This window comes from Lagopus muta, chromosome 21 (assembly GCF_023343835.1).
Source record: "Lagopus muta isolate bLagMut1 chromosome 21, bLagMut1 primary, whole genome shotgun sequence".
In the NCBI taxonomy this organism is placed as follows: domain Eukaryota; kingdom Metazoa; phylum Chordata; class Aves; order Galliformes; family Phasianidae; genus Lagopus; species Lagopus muta.
The window spans coordinates 1,961,558-1,979,693 of record NC_064453.1 but is presented as its reverse complement, the minus strand read 5'-3'; the positions used below and the strand labels follow the sequence as shown (position 1 = coordinate 1,979,693).

Genomic DNA, 18,136 nt, shown 5'->3' with positions numbered 1-18,136 from the left:
GTCGTCCGTCCTTTTCGCCGGGAGCGGCATTGTTCCAGCAGCGTTAACCTCCTTCTGTCAACCAGTGCTGCCGGCTGGACATAAGCAGCTGTGCTCTGCTTCCCAAAATGAAGTTTGCTCAGCGCTGAAATAACGCCAGCCTCGGAGGGCTGTGTGTCAAACCTGCAGGAATCCCAATTATTAGCAGTGCCGTGTTAACGAGGTATTCAGGCACTGTGTGATGTGCCAGGGCAGAGCTGCACATCCATCCACCAAAGCAATGCCACTGCGTTGTGACTGTGGGTGCCCTCCACTGTGTGGATGGTGCCTTGCTCCTGAAAACATGAAGTTTGCACTGTTTCCAACGAGGGATGAGAACTAGAGAGCTGGTTTTGAAGTTTCACCTGCTCATGGCCTGCTTCTTAATCCAGGCAGCCTCAAAGTGGTGTGCAAAGCAGTCTGCTCCTTTTGGATGATGGGTGGGATCTATAGGCTCTGATACAGGTGCTTCTGGGGAGGAATTTTCCAGGACTTCAAACGCAAAAGCATTTAAAGGGCAGACAGCTCAGGCATAAGGTTGTAAGGAATGCTTAGCATGGAACAGAGCGGTCCTTGTTGGTTCAATAGAAGGAAGAGCTAAGAAGAACGGCTGGAAGAAGAGCCAGATTTGCCCAGTCTGGTAAAAACAGAGACCAAAGAGTCTGCACTGAAAAGTACAGGAGGAAAGCACAGTGCAAACAACCCCAGCACACCTGAACTGTCACACTGCCACAACAGGTAGGGCTCCAGCTGCTGCTAGTAACCAGGGGCACCTGGTAGGAGTTACAGTTCCAAAGTCCTTCCCAGCTGTGTGGCTCCACAGATGTTCTCCATTAATAGGAAATGCAAAGTCTGCCAGCTTCCCAAGACAAAGCTGTGGTGGTGGAGGGCACTGCATGAAGGCTGTTAGACGACCAGAGAGCCGCTCACATCTCAGCCCTCCCACAAGAGTAAAAACATGCTGCAAAACAACGTTTTCTGCCAAATACACAGATTCTTGAAAAGCATAAAGAAAAACTTGAAAAACAGATCTCAGATCTCCATTTCACAGACCACAGGTTTTTTTTTTTGTTTTTGTTTTTGTTTTGCAAGCAATATGAGCAGTGACAACGCACCAAAAAAACCACACAACAGAACAGACATCACACGATGAAAAAATGGACATTTCCCTTCTGCTCAAAGCAAACATCCACAGCCAGGGATAAACCTGAGCTGCTGCTCAAACTGATCCTGAGGCCAGGCTCCCCCACACTGCCTGCCCTGGGGACACGTTTGCCTTCCCCAGGAACTCAAGCTCATGGAATATCTCACATGGGAAGCGTGAGCAGGAGCTGAAATGTCCTAAGAACTCCGCATGCAACTTCCTATTAGAAATTGTATTTTACCCTAAAGAACACTTAAATCCAGGCTTTTAACACCAAGCTACACTCTTTCAAAACAGGAAATTATTAAAAATCAGCTCATTTTGTTAATTTTGTTATCAAAAAGCCCACGTGATGGGTTCTGTAGATACATGTGCTCGATTTGCAAAAACAAATGAATAAAATTTCAGGTTTCCTTAAAGGGAAGGCAAGAAATTGGCTTTTAACCTCCAGTCAGCCATGAAATGTAACTTCTCCAAAAAAGGAAGAATTCTCAGATTAGCCTCAGCTCGTGGTCCCCTTCCAGCTTTGTCAGATACCCCCAAGATTCCTCACATAACTGGAAATGTCAGAAATATTTTGTACATAGGGTAATAACCCTGAGTTTCTGAAAGGCAGTACTTTCATTGCAGTCCTACAAACAATGCTACAAAATAAAAGCTCACTTCCTCATTAAAAAATACATAACAAAATGCAGGAAATTCAGATATTAAAATGGTTTCTGATAGAAATACAGATATCCTGACTTATCACACCAAAATCACAGGTTTTGGTGATAATCTGCAAGCAACTGCAAATATGTACTTCAGCACTGTTTATACAGTACAACTGTCTGTGCACTTGCATTTCAATACTGTAAATACATAACCAGGATGAAAGATTTCCCTTTTGAGTTTCAGCAAAAAAAAAAAAAAAAAAGAAGACTATCTACTGCTAGTTTTGTAGTTGGAAATAGTGGCTCATTGTGCTTTGAGACATGGACTCATGTCTGTAATTTACTTTAACGAGGGCTTTACCAAAATAAGCCATTTGCTGAGACATGAGCTGGGGGAGGGAGGGGTTCCTTCTTCCAGCTCTGCAACACAGACAGATAATGGAGGATGCAGCATACAGTAACTAACACTTTGAAATTTCATTCCACTGCAAGAAAGCCAAATACAGTGACGGGCCAAAGTTTTCACATTGTTTTCCTGGGCAAGGAGGAAGCAAGAATTTTCCTACAAGACACCAAAGTTCTTTCTCTAATATAGGCTTGTGTGGTTTTTTTTGCAGTCAAGAGATCAAAAAGCCCACATTCACCACATTAAATAACACCAGGCCCTCTGCTATTTCAGTTTCTCAGAAAAATCAAGGCTTCCTGGGTTCTTGTCATCGTTCTCTTTCTGCTTCAAGTCCCAGGCCTGACTTGCTGTGAACCTCAAAGGAACCACATCAGCATCAACAGTCACAGAAACAGTCACTTCTGGCAGCAGTCCCTTTGAGTTGTACAATGTTGTACGAATAAGTGGTCATATCAATCATATGGTTTCAAATCCTTGGCAATCAGTGGCTCAGTATCTTCAGCTGTACTTGGTGCAGGCTGTGGGGCTGCAGCTGCCAGGCTGTGTATAGTTTCTTGCTGGTGCTGCTTTGCCTTGTTGTAAAGCAGAACTCCCACCGTCACTAGAACAGTCCCAATGGCTGAGAGGCTTGTGATTTTGTTACCAAACACAATAATACTTAGCCAGATTGACAGTGCGTGCTTCACAGTACTGGCAACACTGGAAAGGAATTTCAGAAGTTAAGGCCAAAGAAAGCTCTCCTGTAAGGAGTGTAGGAACACACAATCATGTCTTCATTTAGGGGATCTCTTTTGCTAGCTTTTTAAATACCAATCAGATTCCACTTTTCCTAGTTCAGTAATCCTCTAGCCACAGTGCTTGTCTACTGGCACTAATATCTTCAAAGACATTTTACTTTAGACTTAGTAAGTCACCTCAGAGTTTGGTTTCTTTGTTATTTTTAAGCATGCATTTGCATGCTATTTGCATTAGCAGTTCATTTTTATCTAAAACAGACACTCAGACAGTATCAACACAACACCACCGACATAACTGCCATTTCTGAGTGTGCTGTTACTGCTCAGGTTCTAGAGTATTCATCACTGCACCAGAATTGTGCAGGAGCCTAACGAAGCTGCCCATAACTGACAACAAAGGAGGAGCCATCTTCAAAAGACACAAGTATTACAGGAAGTGTAGCTTGTCGTGCTGGTGTCACGCCTCAGAAACAGTTGTACAGAGCTGACTGACCATTTTCTGTACTGCAATTAGCTATCTTTAGGTATTGCCTTGTTATCACCACAGCAAATGTCAGCACCTGTTCCACAGCTTCAACAGCACGTGCCAAATGCTGCTCTTCTCACACTTTGAGCAAGCAGTCCAAAAGCTTTTCATGATGTGGATGTGAAAAAATTTGTTCTAACATTTCACACATTTGTGCATTTACTCATTTCTTTGCACAGTACTCTTACTACTTGGTTTCTAAGCAGAAATATTGAGTAAGAAAAATAAACATAAGCCCTCCTGGCACAGAAATGAAGTTTTACCTGAAAGTCACAGGAGAAATTTTTCCCATCAGGGCATAGGCTGTAACACTTTGCAGGTGGAACAAGACTCCATCTATTAAGAGAAGTACAACTACATCTTGGTTGTAGCTAAAACTCCTTCCACTTTTCCCAATCACTGGAACGTCCTAAATGCAAAATAGAGGCTCTTAAGAGTTTAGCTTATAACCAAATCTAAAAACCAACATAGCCTTTATTATTATAACCAGATATTAGTTTTACATTGAAACATCAGCATAACAAGATCTGAAACATAAAGGACATTCACATCCTCCAAAGTTTCCCCCCAAAAGATGAAGAAGCCCTCTTGGATCTGACTGCATTCAGACTGCCAGTGAGATCTTTTCAAACACTGATGCAAGGCAGTGAAATGTCAGAATGCACATTAGACTTACTTCAGCACAATTTTGCTTTCAGAGAGTTTGTACTCCTGCGTGCCACATGAACATTGGCAAAAAGTCAGCAAATTCTTAAGATTCGTAGTTCAAGTCTTTAACTACAATTTTGAATGCATTTTATGTAGACAGACAAAGTAATTTCTCTCTAAAACTCTGAAATAAACTCAGGCTTGCTGGGTCAGCTGCCATCTCACATCTCTGCTAAGCTATTGCTTTTAGCGTTTCTCCAGCTCATGCAAACAAAAGACAAAGCTCTGGTGATGAAGTGATTGAAGTAAAATGGGGCGAATTAAAAGCAAAGCTCACAAGTAACATAAATTTGCACTAGCAAATTCAAATTACCATGAAAAATATCCAAGCTGGAATAAGCATAACCACTGCAGCAGCACTTGTATAGAACTGAAGCTCTGGGGCCCTACAAAAAGACAAACAAAAAATGGTTAAGAGTTCCTTATTTCACAGAGCTGAAGAAAGCTGCATCAGATTTACATAAAAACCTCACTGTGGTATTGGTAGACATCAAGAAATGCTAACAAAAAGCAAACTACTAAGCTTTGCAGACAACAAACTCAGCAATCTCTTGCATTCTGTTCTGTGTTGGCCAAGACAAACCGAAGATAAAAGGCCAAAGTTTTCAAGACCCAAACCAGCTGTAAAATCCTGCAGTAAAATTCACATTTACTGAGTTGATGAAGTTCACAGCAGCTTGGTCCAATATAATCACAAATGCATGGTTTTCTTATGCAGCCTAAAGTCAATCCATAATCCAACCTGAAATGTTTTAAATACTTACGAAAATCTGTATTTATCTCCACTGAGTAATTTTTTGGAAAAGACGTTCTGCAGACTGGTAAAGAAACAAAAACACAATGTTTAAGCAAACTCACAGCAAAAAGGAATCCATGATCACTTGACTTAGTTTATTGTGTATGGAAATATCAAAATAAAAAACTTGTCATTTTCCTAGTTCCAAAGACAGAAAGAACTACAAGCAGTGACTTTACTCAATCTATAAGAAACATAACTCCTTTATTCCACACACAGAACAGCTGCTATGACTTACCAGTCCATTATATTAGTAGATAAAGCTGCCGAGAAACCTAGAATGTTGAAGCTGATTTCAGTAGCTGTACACAGAGCTAGCCCACCCATAACTGGAATGAGAGAGAGATTAACCAGCAATCCTGCAAATGAAAAGAAATAACAAATTAACTCCACTTCAATTACTATACTCCTAATGCCAAACATGAGATAACACAGCTTTAAGTTCTAGTTTCACCACAACTCCTTTATTTCGAAGGAGAAATAATTTGATCAGATTTACTGTTCTATCAGAATGATTCTTCCAGCTGCTTGAAACTGTCTGCCATATGTCAGTGACATCTCCCTGCCCACAGCCCAACAAGTGACAGCATGACACAAAACAAATATTTTAAAAGGAAACATAAATACTGAAGTGCTCACCAGTGTATTCCCCCAGTATCATCCGAGACATGATAACAGTAAAAATAGGTGCGGAACTTTTAACTGTTTCTGCAAATGAAACTGCCACATTTTTCAAGCTGACGAGTCCTAAGACCACTGTTGCAAATCTGAAATTGAAAAACACAAGAAATTAAGCAGAAGATAAAACAAAGCTTTAACAGCTATGCTCTGTGAAAGCAAGAAAGAGAGGGCAGAGAGCATAAGAACAGTGCTTCTGACCAGAAAAATGCAATGAGCCAATAGGATAGAACTCCAATTAAAGGTTTACCTCATCAGTCCAACAAACAGCATTATCATGATGAAATTGGGTGGGTAAGAGATGCGTGTTTTGTGCTGGTACAAGCAGCATGGAACAAACATTTTTATACAACCAATAAAGGTGGTTGAAAGCATTTGAACAGCACCTAGAGAGATGGGAAAAAATGTCAGGTGGTGATGGGAACGCCACATAATAAGCAGCATGACAGAATTTTGTAAACAAACTGGTCTGCAGTGACTCTAGGCTTGATGAATTCTCACAGCTCTTTACTTTCACATCCACCAGCAAGGCAGCAGAATAAATCAGATCACTCAGTCCACAGATACAATTCTTTAAGTTCTCTTATTAGAACAAATAAGGAAAAATAAGCCCAGTGAATAACAGATGTCACAGAGGGCAGCTTCTGCTCTTTTACATAAAAACTGTTAATCAAACAAGTTAATCAGCACTAGAGACTATCAACAACTGACTCGATTTTATTATATTTTTCAAGAGCCCACACTGCCCTCTGGCATAGAAAAGTGAACATTTAATTACATTTTTTGTTCTCTAAACACTCTCACGGCTCCTGTCCTCCATGTGGATAGATGAGAGGAAAGAAGGCAGGCTGTGATCACACACACATGTTCTCAGCCCCAAGATCCACATCTCCTAACTTGGTCCTTCTGAGGGAGCAAATTGTTCAGCTAAAGGGAACTTTACATGCAAGGATCTGATATAATCAAATATTTTACTGGAACTGAAGCATAAAAGAAAAGCAGGGTTACCTAGCATGCTGGGCTCTCCTTCCAGTAAGGAAAGGATGTATTTGTTAAGAAAAAGAGTGCAAAAGCTGAAGAAAAACCACAAAGTGAGGTAGATGAGAGCATGAGAGTTCCAGATGCCCAAGTCTGACTCGATGACCGTGGTCTCTGTGATAGTTATTTTCAGAACGTTCTCTTCTGGCACACTATCACTCCTAGCAATTACAAATTTTTCACTCCTGTTAGCAAAGAGCGAACCCAAATTAAATAGTGATTTTCCCTTTGGCTTTTCTTCAAGGAGAGGAGGATTGGGTTCCTCCGGCGTCTCAGCACTCGTCACAGTCGACATAGTGACACAACACAACTGCCTGTCCTTAACACAAAGCAACACTGACTTCGTAGGGAACAGTACGTGGAGAGAAGAAAAATATCATGTGATCAATCTTTCATCTCCAGTGGTCTCCAAAAGTGTATTTGGTCCTCCAAGTAACATCCTGTGTGAAAATCAACTTTAGATGCCTCTTCATGTGCTCTATTCTATTTTTTTTAACCTAAGAATGGAGAAAAAAAAAAAGAGAAAGAAAGAAAACCAAATATAGCAGCACACATCATTCCAATACTACAAAAATATCACATCCATTCTGAAAGATAAAAAAGACCTCACTACCCTCTCTTTCAGAATGCATTTTGTACTGCTAACTTGACAACGACCTTTACTTTTCTCAAGTTAAACAACCTTTGGCATCATAATGCTAATAATGTCCAAAGAAAGAAAGGGAACCTGAGAAGCTTAACTGCATTATTAAAACATATGATCAGAATTAAGTGCTTTCTATTTTACAGACTGTGTTTTACGAGCAAAAGCAATCAGAATTAATCAGATGATTCTAAAATGATGAGTCATCTTTTGTTCCTAGATAAAGAAGCAGTAGAAGAAATGAGAGCTGACAAATCCAAAATCCAAAAGCACATTTCTTGGATGGGCTGTATGGAAGGCCTTGCACAGTTAAAAAGCAATTACTGGGGGCAGCTGATCACTGGACAGCTTAGTAAAGCTCTCTGAAATAAGACTGTAATACCACAGTGAATCAAAGAATGGCAGTACAGGAAATAATTAATGGCAAGCAAAAATAGCAGGGTTCTAACAAGACCCAATGCACCTGCCCTGATTTTGCTAACACATGAACAGCATCCGCTTTTTTCTTCACGATTTTGTAATGTTTGATACTAAGATGTACTAAGAGTTAAATACATTGTGCCATTCATTCCCATATCCTGCTTTACACTGAAGTTTTCCATTCCTAGTGTAAGCTATTTCTCTTATTACAGCCACACAGGGACCATTTCCACCCCATCACCTTATCCCTTTCTGTTTTAGCAGGAAATCATGCCAACACATTGAGGTACAACGCTTCTGCACACTTGTGCTCAACCATACATTCACATCTACCCCACGTACAACAAAACCAGCCCACGTGAAATAAATAGGCCGTATATGGATTTGTTCCAACAACCTGATCTTTGATTTCTCCTCTTTCAAGCTTTCATGAGAAACAAACAACACAAGAATTACTATACATTCAGAACAGTTCATTACCAAAACTTAGCTTTTTTTTCTTTCTATTTACATTGCTCAAGTAAAAACAAAAACAATTAAGCCCAACAAAACCCCCACTTTGGGCAGCACCACATTATCATATTTGATATCACCAATTCCACTAGTGGTAGGAAGCAGAAAAGCAATAAGAAGAATAAAACCACACCTCTGAATTACTGACCTGCTGTCTTACATCAGCTGGAAAGCTTTAAATTGGCTGGAAGAGCTTTCCATCTGGAAGTAATTCAATCCTCCTCCCATAAGAGCAACCAGCAGCTGATGTTTACCAATAGATGAAAACGTGGCAGTAGCTGGTAGACTGTTTCTGTTGGATTACACACAACATGGAATCTTCCAGCTCACAAGAATGAACAGCATGCAGTGCATTTTAAACTCTTCCTTCTATCTTCTCCCATTTTAGACTACATTACTAATGAAAAAAAAAAAAAAAAAAAGTGTTGTACTAAAGGTGAAAAGATTGGGAGCATAAACTTTGAGAGCATCAAATTTTGACTGATGAGTAGCAGCTAATTGTTTAAAATGTCTTCCCTTAGAACTGAAAGACTAAAATTATTTAAAGATAACACATACAGTGACAAGGAAAAATACAGTAATGTGAGGAAATATAACCTAATGAGAGGAAATATGACCTTTTTCTTTTTTTAAAGCTGCACCTACTATGCCTGGGTACAGTTTATTGCGAACATAAAAGATAACATTTCCAGCACCACAGATGCTGGGGTGGCACACAGCCACGTGTTTGGATGCAGAACTCCTTGGTGGTGCAGCTGCCCTCAATGCAGGTACCTGTTAGTCAGAAGCTCTCGCTGTGCTGTCAGCAGTGGAGCACATTCTGCCCATCGCTGTTACACGTCACCCAGCAGCTCCTGATTGCGTTCGTTGGACGGGCAGAGCTTGGGGCTTCAGCACGACCAGCATCTGGCAGAAAGACAAGGCGTTAGGAAGGAGGGGTGGGAAGAACCGCGGCTTTGTCTGTGCACAAAGATGGATGTCTTCTTTTGGTGGTATCCACAAAAAACGCGAGGAGCAGGAACGCTAGAAGCGGCCGCTTCTGAAACCGAGCTTAGTCGGGCAGCGAGGAGAGGCCGGGATGCAGACACGCCCACGTGCCCTTGGCAGCTCAGCATCGGAGCGAGCAGCCGACGTTATTTCACTGAACGACAACAAAGCACAAAGGCGTACAGACCGCGAACACCATCTCAGAGCTACTAACGTCTCCCGCGCAAAGAAACGCTCAAAAACAGCCGAACGTTTTCCCGCACACCAGCGGCACTCCGCCCGCCCCTCGCGACCCTCGCGGCCGCCCCGAGCAGCGAGCAGGAGCAGCGGCAGCGGCAGCCTCCCGCCTCCCTTCCGCCCGCCCTCATCCCAGAGGGTTCGAAATGAAAGGGAAGGAGGCTGCGCTCACAGCCGGCCGGTCAGCAGCGCTCCGCCCGCCGTACCGAGCCGCCCTCCCGCGTGCGGCACAGCCCGGGCGGCCGCCGCCCAAAGCCGCGGGCGGGAGCGGGCCGAGGGGCGGCCCCGCATAGAGCCCGGCACCCAGCCGTGCCCAGCCGCCCCGCGCCGTGCGGGAAGTGACGTCCCGCCGCCCCGGAAGGGCGGGCGCTGCGCGGCGCGGCTCAGCCGCCGCAGCCATGTAGCTGCCGTTAGCGGAGGGCGGCGCGGCCGGCATGGAGCCCGCCGAGGAGAGGTGAGAGGTAGCGGCGCGGCTGTGGGCGCGGAGCGGCGCGGCTGTGGTTGCGCCCCGGCGTGACGCCGCTTTGCTTCTCTCTCCCTACAGCGGCCCCGCGCTGCCCAACCTCACCCCGCGGCACCGGGAGCTCGTCCCAACGCCCTGCGGCCCCGTGAGTAGCCGGGCGGTCCTTCGCGGTCAGGTCCTTCCCGCAGGAGAAAATGTGTTAATTACAGTTGTTCGGTCAGACCGAGGCGCCCAGGGGTACCCGCGGTTTCTTCGCGTGTGGTTTGGCTGGAGCTCGTTCCTTGGCTGCTTTTCATAGCTGCTGCCGTGTGTTTATGGCTGCAGAGCAAGCCCGGTACTAAACAAACACTGCCCGCATTGACTGAAGGCCAGCCTCGCTCCAAAGCAAGCAGCACTTTCTCAATTACTTTTAGTTAGTTGGTTTGGTTAAATTAAACCGTGTTATCAATGCGGTGCACGGAAAGACTTTGTGTATAAGGATGTTTTGTATAGCAGCAATGTGACTAACGTAAGATGGTAGCTCAGTAACAGTGCCATAGCTGACCTCTGCCTCCAGGTGACTCTCCAGGGCCATGTGCCACTGCCAAGGGAAATCCAAGCCGTTCTGAGCACGGTGCCATTCACCGCCAGTTCATCTCTCTCCAGGATTTAGGCTGCACAGAAAAAAACAGCTCATTCAAATCTTTTGTATGCTTTCAAGTGTGACTGTTTCTTTATGATCTTCTAAAAGTAAAAATCTTAGCGTGGGTCCCCAGGAGGTTACTTGCTGAACGTTACTGCTTTGATAGGTTTATATCTGGGTATTGCCAGACTTGATTCTAGGAGATGAAATCAGAGTGCTGTGAGAAAAGCAGAATACAGTTTGCAGGGATGAACCCGAAACATCGAGGCTGAGATCACTCATCAGATGGAGTTGGAGTTCTCACTCCCTCAGCACTTTTGCAGTTTCAGTTCTATTGCAAAATATTTCTCTTCCCCTTCTCCCAGGGGAACCCTGCCCTGGTTGTCCATCAGCCCATTTGCTTTAATGCATTTCTTAGGGACAGCAAATAGGTCAAACGGCATCACAAGTTTAAACGTTCTCTTCCTTTACAGATCAAGCCTTGTTCAGAGCTGTCATTTCCTGTGAAGATCTACTTCTGCGTGACTATTTTGTCCCTGCTCAGTGTTATAGGGCTGACCATAGAGACACTCGTTCGACAGACTGAGGAAGATTTCACCATTTCTCTTATACAGTTAGTTGGAGTTGGTAAGAAACACACTCACTGTGCTTTAAAACACAGCAGTGCCAAAGTAGGAACTAAGGAATGCAATGAGCACAGAGGGAGAATTGCACACCTGCCACAAACCTCTGGTTTAGGTCAGCACAAACAGAGCACTAGAAAGTTAATTCAAGAGGTTGGATTTAATTTGTTAAACCTTCCCTTTTTGAAAACAAAGGGATGAAATAAAGGATTTATTTGTCTCAGAAATGTTCCTGTGCCATCCCTGCAAACAGTGGTCAGGAAAATGTTTGTTTCCAAATTATTTGTACAGACTTCTGTTTTAGCAGGTGAACTTATAAAACAAGGAAATACTGTCTGACATCTTCAGGTCTTCCTGAGGTCATAAGCACACAAAAAAACAAATCACAAGATCCATTCTTTTATTTGCTGACCATTTTTTTCTCCTCTCAATTACTTTAATAATAGCAGAAAAGGAAGTAAACTTACCATAAAGTTTGTTTAGGGCAACTGAAGTTATTATGTTACTTTGAAAACTTTTATGACCCACGTCCCAGGCGAACATTTTTATCTCATGGGCTGAGTCCAGGAAGTACAGCTGTGGGAAAACAGAAAAAAACTGTTACTTTGTCTATGGTAAGAATGAGCTCATGTTTGCAGGAGTGACCTAGATAGGAACAGCCTGTCTTTGTGCAAGGAAAGCCTCTTCCTTATGTGTGTGGTGGTTGCAGAATAGAATACTAAGGTATGTAGCTTGATGTATGTCATAAAAACATCACCTCAGAACTTTCCTGAATCAATTCCTTTCTGGACTGTAGTTTGGTGTTTTAAAGCACGTGCAGGGGGTCAGAGCCATGAAAACAATCCTGTGGAGGTATGTGTGTGAGCAGTACCTTCCTGACTAGTCACTGGAATTGCTGTCACTGGAAGGATTCTGTAATTTCAGTTCTTTAATAAAATACTGTTACTTAATTTCATTTGCATATACTCAACATATATGTTGAACAGTATAGTTCTAACCCAATAAAGGATACCACAGCTGCTGGTTAGTTTGGATAGTTGCTATTTTCAAACCATTTCCTCAGAAGTGATTTAAAAGTCCAGTGAATTATTTCATTCTTTGTATGCTACACACAGGAGCACTCACAGCATCTGAAGAATCGGATGCAGGCTCCTTGTTGAGAATGAAGATACACTTTTGATTAAGGAATCTAAGTTGCACAATCTTGATAATTCCACTCTGTCATCTGGATCACATGTACTGAAAAAGAGCACCACTCTGTGCTCACCTGCTAACTGACTTCTCCTTCTCCTTCCCAGTGTTCTGTGTGTACTATGTCACTAGAGGAATCCTGCAGGAGAACCGCCAGGAGCTCATTGTCTTTGTTCTTTCCATCCTGCTAGTGATGTTTCGTTCCATTATCAATTTCACAGTTCTTCCTGCTGAGCAAAAGCCAAAACTCCTGGTTAGTCTCCTGGTTTTAATTAACTTTGCTTTACTCTAAATCTTGGATGTAAAAATCTTAGAAAGGCAAGGCACCTGTGGTAAGGGCACTGAAAATAGAACATCAGGCCAAATTATTCCTACCACTGAATAACAAAATGCACATCTCCACAATGACAAATCTGTACAGTTCTATGGGTTTCTTTATGCAAGTACCTGAAAGTAACATCAGTATCAAATGACATTACTTACACAGAATTACTGCAGAATGTGTTGCCATTGGTTTACTTACCCTGCATCAGATTTTCACCTATAAAATCACTGGCCCAAAGTCACATAAATTTGACCGAATGGAACTGGAATGTCAGGTCTGTATGCAAGGACACAGCCACTAGCAACTCCTAACATCCACAAAAGCAACGTTGTGTTTTTAAGAGTGATAACCTGATGCAAGGAAACAAAAAGATAGTGTTAAGGCAGGTACTGCCCATCCAGATGACTTGTTTGTCTTCCGTAACAAAATGTAAAGAAGGAATGTACCGTGTTACTAACTTTAGTAGTTAAACTTTCCCCTGCCGTGCTTCCCTTTCATGTTTGCATACTTATCACAAATGTGAGGAGATTCCTTCTTCCCTGTAGTCATCTACAAATATTTTTTGATAGAAGAGATTACAGTCAAGATAGGAAGATTACAGCAACACAGAATTTTCCTGTTCAACTGCTGATCAATTAACAATTAGTTAAACGTCTTCAGCAGAGTTGATGGTCAGTAAGGAACAGGCATTAGAGATGCAAATTACTTTTGAGGTATGTGTCCTAGCTTTCAGTTTATGTATTAAACAAGGATAAACAAGTAAACCAGCAAAATCTGGTCTAGAAGATGCACAGTTAAGGAGATTTTAGTAAAAGTAAGTGATTACTCTTCTGCTTGTAACAGTAACTTCTGCTTCCTGAGCAAAATTACTGAGCCAGAATAAAATAATGCTTACTAGTTTAAACATTCTCATATCAATGTAATTACGAAGGACGTCTTACCACTTCAGCTGTGTTTCACATTGAGGGTAACGTAGGCCAAAACTGATGTGAGTTTACACTTAGTACCAAGTGCTTGCACCAAATGCTTGAACAGCTATGCTTTCTGCCACTTAACGGTGTGCAAACTGTCATATTTAACTGTTATTTATTTTAAATGCTATTAATAGGTAGTTCAGTTCTTCTTACCCTTTTATTCCTTCATTTCTAGTTAGAAGATTTAAAGATAGAACTATCACTGTTCCAGCATGCCCAGTCACATGCTTATTTCTCTTTCTCATCAGGCCCGCTTCATTCTCATCCTCTTGGTTGGCTCCTTTGATGTCATCTGTGCCATCATCCTTATTCAGAGTCAAAGCATGATGGCCTTTCGAGTGGGTGGTGCTCTAGAAAGCCTACAGTCACAATACTTCATGCTGAATCTCTGTTTTTCCATGCTGACCTTTGATCTTCAGGCACAGGTATAGAACTCTTCTTCCAGGTCCCATTTTCTCATCCTGTTGAGAATATCTTAGAATTACAGCTAGCTGAACTGAACTGAGGGCTACCTAAAGCAATTCTGTCTGTATCTTACCTGCTAGGTAAGATTAGCCTGATAATGGTAATTTTCCAGGTGTTTTTTGGTATTTTGGTGAGATATACAGTCTCACGCTAAAAATGTCAGCAAGTCTTTGCCTCTTCTCTTTCAGCTCTGCTTGTGTATTCTGCTGATAAGCCTCCACGAGATCACCCTTCTACATAACATCATTTCAGCAACAGGGATTCTCTGGGCTTGCCTGAAAGTGACCGTTAGCATCATCGCAGTAAGTGTGAAGCTAACAGCTATGTTATCCAGGATAATCAACTTCTGAATCTAGAAGTTCCTGCCCTCAAGCAGCAATCACAAGCTAGCAAGTGACAACTGTCCCTTTCTGCATAATATTGCTAAGTGGAAGGGATCTAGAATGGATCCCAACAGAGAACGAGAACAGCAACAGTACCAAGGTTTAATATAGATCTGTGTCTGTCCCCTGAGTGTGAAGGTGAACCACCTCAAGCTATCATTACTCCTTTTTGAGGGACATAGTTTTATTTTCGGTCCTTGACATCTGTGGAACATACAGACAGGATGACAGTATCTTCAATATTTCTACCTCTATGACAAGGTTAATTGAAATTGTCAACTGTCCTCCAAATTACTGCGAAGATGGATATGCAGACACAGACTGCACAGACCTCAGATCCTTGGGAACAACACCAAAAAGAGGAGTGGTCCTTTACTGGGGCAACTTCTTTAAAGATGAATGAGAATTTTCAGTTTAATGTAAGGATTTGTATATATCTGGTCTTATTTTACAGATTTTAAAAGAACTGAAGCCTCTAGTGTGGATTTTTCTCTGTCAGAACGTACCTGAAGTAGTTTTTCTCATCTACCTGCTTTACACGGTAATCCATCAGACTTCCTTGCTTGATAACTGGAAACAAGGCTGGAAGCCTCTGCTTTGTTACTGGATCCTTGGGTGCAAAACATGCTGTCCCCTTCCTGAGCATACATCTTCATTGTAGCTCATTTTAGAATCAATGAGAGCAGCAGCCATGTCCAGCATCTTTGGAATGTACTTTCCAGACAGGAATCATGTCAAATTGCTCCTGAACTACTTAGTTAAAGGGAGAGGCTTTGGAACTCACTGCAGCTGGCAGAGTATCTGGAACGATTAGAGAAAGACAAAAGAAAATCTTCCAACACAGGGTACATAGTTCTTCTGAAATGTTTCCTCTCCCTCACAGTAGGTCTCAAGTGGTACCACTGTTTGACCAGCTGCAAGGTCTGAAGTCATATTTTAAAGAATATCTTACACAGTATCCCAGATGCTGATCTTCATGTAGGCAAAACAGGAGACACTGTAAGCTCAACAAAGCTCAGTGTTGAGCATTTTTTGGCACTATAATAGTGATAAAGCACTTATCACTGGAGCAGCCCAACAGCTCCCACAACATGTGGGAAAAGATGCAAGGAAGAAGAAAGGGTAAAGCTGATTATCCATCAGGGGAAGGGCCAAATGCTATTAGCAGCCAGTACTTTGTTTCTCATACTTCACTTCCAGACGCTGACAAAAGTCCATTGGCTGCAATCCTTGTGGTTTTATTAAAGGCTGAAGTCAAATCAGGTTCTTCCAATTATCTACAGACCTCTTTGATTTGGAAAAGCACAAAATGACCACACACTGACTTTGGTGGTTATGTTTGTATTGCAGTTAGGAATGAAAACACAGATAAGAATAACATAGCAATTTGAAAATAGCTAGATCTACTTATGGTTTTGCATAGCAACACCTAAGAGTGCCTAGCAAATGAGGGCACTGGCATACATAGTAAAACTCTATCAGATAAAGCTGTAATATAGTCACTTATCACATGACTTCTCCCAGAAACTTAGTGATTGATTGTATTTTATGAGTTCCAGGTTTTTGATTGTTGCATCTTTATTTTCCTACAGGTGATAAAAGAGTGGGGCAGAGGGAATTCTTACACTCTAGAGGCTGCTTTCATTACTGGCTCTTGCATTTCTGTTGCAATAAAATCTGTTTTGTTCTGGGCATTGATTCACGTCTACCGTGGCTTTGGGCAAGGACTAAGAGAAAGAAGTAAGTACTCAAAAAGGTTAACTTAACTAAGAAGTCTGTGGCCTGTTGGACTCACAATGAAGTAGAGAGCTTGCCAGGCCAGGAAAATAGTTAGGAATAGTCACGATAAAAGGCAGGTCTTTATTGCTGCAGCCATCAGCAGCTTGGATCAAATATGTGTGATATCTCCTCGAAGAAAATTGATGTTTGTTAAATCCACACAAGAACTGCTGCCATCCAGAAAAACAGATCTGTAGGGAAAAAGTATCTTCTATACTCAATAGATGCAATTCTTCTTTATCATGCAGTGTAAACGTCTAAAATAAGAGGGATAAAGGGACCTAGATAGCCACCAGTCTGAAACTACCTATCTCTTATAAAAGGAGGACATAAATGTTGATAGGCGTTGTTTTTGACTGATCTACCTCTTCCTTTCTTCCCAGTGTTTTCTTCCTATGGAAGGATCGACTCCTGAGCATCCCCTTTGCATCCTAACTGCAGCTCTTACAGAGTGAAAGCATAGCTGAGAAGTTCTGATCAAGTGCATGCATTTGGAACATAAGATAATGGCTCTGTTTCACAAAGACAGAAGAAGTTCCTTTGAAAAGCATCTTCGCATTTCTTAGCTTGTTTCGTGCTATGGGATTACAGCAGTGCAGCTGGTAACAGCTTATAAAGCAAAGTATGCTCATGAAAACAAGAGTAATCCTCTCACGCTCAGTGGGTTCTGCTGACAGGACACTGCACGTTCACTCACGTTCCTGATGTTGCTTTGAACTGCCGGAGGTTCACAACACACATGTGAGTGGGGCACATCATTAATATAAATGCTCATTTTGATCATGCTCCAACATAAGATAATTTGCACGCCAGTCTTCACTTAGTGAGGCTAGAAGTGGAGAGCCCTGCCTCCATTTCTCAGCTCAGACCTGTCACTGAGCAGAGGTCCTAAGAGCTCCACAGTACATGCTTTCTGTTCTGCAGCTCATGTATGACTTCCACGAGCTGTTTAGACAACAGCTGTATTCTCTGATATCCACTGTGTCTGTGTGATTGCTTATCTCCAACATAATAGCTAGAGCTCTTGTCCCTGCCCTGACTTACCCATACTTCATACTATTTTTTTAAATCTCAGCTCACATGAAATCTACACAAGGTCATTTCACGCCCTCTAACGTATCTAACCACTGTGCCATTTCACAACAACAGGTGACTGTTGAAATAAGTCTCTACTATTGCAATTTCAAAGTTTGGTATTTTACTGATTGCAACCTTTAGCTACTGGTTATGTATTTTTTAATAAAGTTTAAACACAGTTTGGGTATGGGTTATTTTTTCTTAAATTAATGCGATGAGCTCAATGGAAAGCTGCTTTACAAACTGAAGATGGAAGAGCTTGAAACTGCGACTCCTGTGTGCTGTGAACTGCACTGGATGAAGTAGCTGAAATAGTCTGTTGTAGCTTCGTAGGGAAATTTGTAGGGAGGATCTCAAGACTTGTATAAAGAGTTGAGACTAGGATGGGAAAAATACTGGCAAAAAACACATTTTTTAGGCAGCACAACGGAGACACGAAGAGGTTAATCGTCTATGGTCAGCCTGCACACAGCTGGCACTTTCAAGAGAAAGCACGAGAGTACCAGCTGATGGCTGTGACTTCATTCCACAAGTCCAAATGTGACTATGTATTGTTGCTGAAATGGAGGAAAACAATTAAGCATATTCAGTACTTTTCTAAAATAAGCCAGCATGCAGCAGGTCTTGCCCAGAGCAGTAGCAATAAGGGAATACTTATTTTTTTTGCAGAAGGTCTTTACTTGGCCAAAACTACCTGAAAAAAGAAGGCTTGTACCATGCTTTCTTTTGT

At 42.1% G+C, this 18,136-nt stretch overlaps 2 protein-coding genes across 7 annotated transcripts; one reads left to right on the top strand and one right to left on the bottom strand.

Moving 5' to 3' along the window:
- Window positions 1-1,057: 1,057 nt before the first annotated feature.
- Window positions 1,058-12,570, bottom strand: SLC35E2B (solute carrier family 35 member E2B). Of its 5 annotated transcripts, XM_048967533.1 has the most exons (13): window positions 12,480-12,570; window positions 11,680-11,788; window positions 10,512-10,620; window positions 9,055-9,186; window positions 8,429-8,677; window positions 6,675-7,201; window positions 5,917-6,052; window positions 5,628-5,755; window positions 5,227-5,347; window positions 4,957-5,010; window positions 4,506-4,578; window positions 3,748-3,893; window positions 1,058-2,920 (listed from the first exon to the last, which is right to left on the bottom strand). In XM_048967533.1, exons 6-13 carry the CDS (start codon window positions 6,997-6,999, stop codon window positions 2,674-2,676), a joined length of 1,230 nt encoding a protein of 409 aa, XP_048823490.1. In that variant the 5' UTR covers window positions 7,000-7,201; window positions 8,429-8,677; window positions 9,055-9,186; window positions 10,512-10,620; window positions 11,680-11,788; window positions 12,480-12,570; the 3' UTR covers window positions 1,058-2,673. The 5 variants fall into 5 exon arrangements, with proteins under 5 accessions (XP_048823490.1, XP_048823491.1, XP_048823489.1 ...); XM_048967534.1 differs by lacking the exons at window positions 11,680-11,788; window positions 12,480-12,570 and having other exon boundaries at window positions 10,512-11,042; XM_048967532.1 differs by lacking the exons at window positions 10,512-10,620; window positions 11,680-11,788; window positions 12,480-12,570 and adding an exon at window positions 9,711-9,823.
- Window positions 9,825-17,585, top strand: LOC125703277 (uncharacterized). 2 transcript variants are annotated; one of them, XM_048967543.1, is made up of 9 exons: window positions 9,825-9,958; window positions 10,049-10,112; window positions 11,063-11,216; window positions 12,511-12,656; window positions 13,951-14,127; window positions 14,356-14,469; window positions 15,005-15,091; window positions 16,143-16,290; window positions 16,713-17,585. In XM_048967543.1, exons 1-9 carry the CDS (start codon window positions 9,939-9,941, stop codon window positions 16,742-16,744), a joined length of 942 nt encoding a protein of 313 aa, XP_048823500.1. In that variant the 5' UTR covers window positions 9,825-9,938; the 3' UTR covers window positions 16,745-17,585. The 2 variants fall into 2 exon arrangements, with proteins under 2 accessions (XP_048823500.1, XP_048823501.1); XM_048967544.1 differs by lacking the exon at window positions 13,951-14,127.
- Window positions 17,586-18,136: the final 551 nt, after the last annotated feature.

Bases quoted from the DNA above. Each gene is read 5' to 3' on its own strand.
- SLC35E2B (XM_048967533.1), bottom strand. From the start codon at position 6,999: ATGTCGACTGTGACGAGTGCTGAGACGCCGGAGGAACCCAATCCTCCT. The intron at 5,348-5,627 runs GTGAGCACTTCA...TTTCATTTGCAG, and splicing joins GATACTGGGGGAATACACTG to GATTGCTGGTTAATCTCTCT. The intron at 3,894-4,505 runs GTAATTTGAATT...TTTTGCATTTAG, and splicing joins CAGCTTGGATATTTTTCATG to GACGTTCCAGTGATTGGGAA.
- LOC125703277 (XM_048967543.1), top strand. From the start codon at position 9,939: ATGGAGCCCGCCGAGGAGAG. The intron at 12,657-13,950 runs GTTAGTCTCCTG...CTTTCTCATCAG, and splicing joins AGCAAAAGCCAAAACTCCTG to GCCCGCTTCATTCTCATCCT. The intron at 14,128-14,355 runs GTATAGAACTCT...CTTCTCTTTCAG, and splicing joins CCTTTGATCTTCAGGCACAG to CTCTGCTTGTGTATTCTGCT.